Genomic DNA, 2901 nt, shown 5'->3' with positions numbered 1-2901 from the left:
TAGCACACGTTTATGTATTTACTTATTTATTTATTTAAAAGGAACCGGAATGTTATCAAATAATGTCATTTAAATTAGTTAAATATAATTCAGTTTTCACAAAGCAAAATCCCACAACACATTTTCAGTTCAACGGACATTCCACCATTTCAGTAAGAACTGTATCATTTCAGTGAGAACTGTATCATTTTAATAAGAACTGTATAATTTCAATAAAAACTGTAAGGCTGTGAAGGAATGAAAAAAAGGGATTTTAATTGCTGACTTCTTTGAGTATGAATATTGCCACTGACCAAACTCTACATTACAGTAATGCATTTCTGACATATTTTTAAGAACAAAGCATTTGCCAAGAAAACAGAGCACTTAGCTCACACTACTGTTCATTCAGTTGTAGTTTTGCATCTACCAAGTACAACAATGTTCTCATAAATACCCCCCCAAAAAAAGGCTAAAGCAGCAAACATCATATCTTACATCTGTGTTTAAGGATTGATTATAGTTAGGCAGTTATTGCATTGCCAGGTTAATTCTTTCACAAGCAATATGCTTTGTCTTTCTAGAACTCCAGATTCTGACATTTGAAAACCAAAAGCAATGTTTTCTTGTCATGGAAACTCATATACAAAACAAATATTACTTTGACACATTAAAGGTTCATCCCCACAGGAGGTAGTCCGTCTAGATGTTCAAAAGTTACCGTGAACATAATTAATGACGCACACATTATCATAGTCACCTTAGTAACTAACTGTCCTTTTTTTTTTAGTGTAATTTTGTGTAAAGGTCTATATGTGGAGACGCTACTGGCTGTATTTTCCTTTACAGTGCAATATGTGCTTGTACACTCTTTCTATTCTGTCCTGTAATATCCTTGCGTGCTCGTCGGATAAAAAGCCCAGATGCGCAGCCAAGGGTTCATTGTCCCGGTAGAGCTCCAACAGGCGTGTCCGCGCGTCCCGGTCCAGATGCAGGTCTATGACCCGTTGCGCAGTCCTCCTCCGAAAAAGACACACGGACCTCAGAATGGCGCTGTGGTGTCTCTCCCACATGTCCAACACGCGGTAGCCGTGCACCAAGCCCGCCTCGTTGTCTATGAAAACAAGCGCACCGCGAGGCGTTTGGAGCAGGTTGCTCGTGTCCCTCTCCATGACGCGCGGGTCCCACTGCAGGCTGAACAGGTTACTGGCCAGCCTGTCGAAGTTGGCCGTCAGGTAGTCGAATATAAGCAGGTCGCTCCACTGCATCAGCGCAAGCAACTCCGCCTTTGTTTTGCGCCGCAGGTCCTCCAGGAGCGGGTGCAGCCGCTCGCTATCTTGGCGGAGAGGCGCGGGCGTAACGACCCCGGTCAGGTTTGCTATCCACTCCGTCAGAGACACCACCTCTCCCCGAGACCACTGCAGGCTGGCAATCCTGCTCCTCACAGACGCCCATCGTTCGCCATCAACATTTAACTGGGCGAGGACCAGCGGCGGGATGTTAGTTATGCCGAGCAAACAGCCCAAATAATACGACAAAGTTTCGCCCTGCACCTGGTCCGCGTTAATTCCGTAACGCACGCAGGCTTTGGTACCGTCGGAGAAAGTGGCCAACTGATTCGAAGTCCTGCCGCAACCCGCCTCCAAGGAAACAACACGGCTGCCCCTGGCTCGGCGCCTCCATGATCGGGCATGCTTCTCGCTGAAGCCGACAGAAAGACGATCCTCTAGGTTTTGGCTCCAGAAGATACCGTCCTCGACTGCCTCGGTGATGTCGGGTCCTCTCCGAACCTCCGGATCGATCGATTTAAGATGGTTCACCTTCACAAGAACGTTATTTCCGTTACCAGTAGAGACTGTTTCAGCTCCGGTAACGTTGTGAATGTGTATTCTGCTAGCGAAGTATAATTTTTCTGCAGCTGGAACGGCAAGTAAGGCTCGAAAAGTTTTAGCTGAAAGGTCCGAAGATGGTCCAAGATAGGGCCCCTGCTCTTGAAAGTCTCGTTTGTGTCTCTCCAAACGTTTTTCCAACCTGCTCCAAAAGTACAGCACGCAAGCACAAGTGCACAGGAAAAGCAGCGCCAGTAAGTTTGCCCAAATAGCTCTCATTTCTGACAGCTACCGGTCCATCCGCCTCTCAGAAAACTGCCGTGAAACTTCACTCGCTTATTTATCCGTGCGATGTTCACCCACGAAGCTTTAGCGGACGAGTGTGCGGCACCACAGCACGGTCTGGTGCCATCCCCAGCGCGCCCCTAAGCGCAGTCCGCGCTATTGCCACATGGCTCTAGGGGCAAATGTACTCTCATCTCCGCTCGGTTCAGATTCTTACCTTTGCCCAGGATCCAACATAATCTTATTCCGCGCAAATAAAACAAATAAATAAACTGATCAGTTTTCTTTCTTCATGTTACGTAGACATCGATTCGATTCTTTAGATACTGGCCGCAAGCGAACGGTGAGCGATTTGTGTCTTCGTCCCTCTGCCCGTTAGTGAGTTTGATCCGAGCTGCTCCGTCAGTGGGAGACGCGGGGCGACTGGACACGTGACCGAGGGGCCCCGCTGGTGGGCGTATCATGGGTAGCGGAGGGTCCTAACGACTAACGGCAGCTCTGCTGATGGGAAGCGGAAGATCCCACCGGCAGGTCTGCTGATGTACCGGCAGGTCTACTGATGTACCGGCAGGTCTGCTGGAACTGCTTCGCCAGAAGGGTGCGACGGTCTGTTCCGGGCCTATTCGGACACGAGTCTCGGAAAACGATCACGAATAACGCCCGGTGATTATCTTGCAAATAAACAAAGTACGCGATGTATCCACATCAAGGTCTAATCTGACTACTAAACTAAATTTAAAACACAAATTTAAAAAATACTTGAAAATCATACTTAGAAAATTCAATTATTGAATTGATATTTGATTTA

The 2901-nt window shown here is 47.3% G+C and overlaps 1 protein-coding gene across 1 annotated transcript; it reads right to left on the bottom strand.

Moving 5' to 3' along the window:
• Positions 1-234: 234 nt before the first annotated feature.
• Positions 235-2489, bottom strand: fjx1 (four-jointed box kinase 1). The gene has a single exon (XM_027029095.2). The coding sequence runs from the start codon at positions 2085-2087 to the stop codon at positions 804-806; it is 1284 nt and encodes a 427-aa protein (XP_026884896.2). The 5' UTR covers positions 2088-2489; the 3' UTR covers positions 235-803.
• Between the last annotated feature and the right edge of the window lie 412 nt (positions 2490-2901).

Source organism: Electrophorus electricus, chromosome 2, assembly GCF_013358815.1.
Source record: "Electrophorus electricus isolate fEleEle1 chromosome 2, fEleEle1.pri, whole genome shotgun sequence".
NCBI lineage: Eukaryota > Metazoa > Chordata > Actinopteri > Gymnotiformes > Gymnotidae > Electrophorus > Electrophorus electricus.
This window is presented reverse-complemented; position numbering and strand designations above follow the sequence as displayed.

What these genes read in the sequence shown, in the direction of transcription:
- fjx1 (XM_027029095.2), bottom strand. Translation starts at nt 2,087, where the DNA reads ATGAGAGCTATTTGGGCAAACTTACTGGCGCTGCTTTTCCTGTGCACT.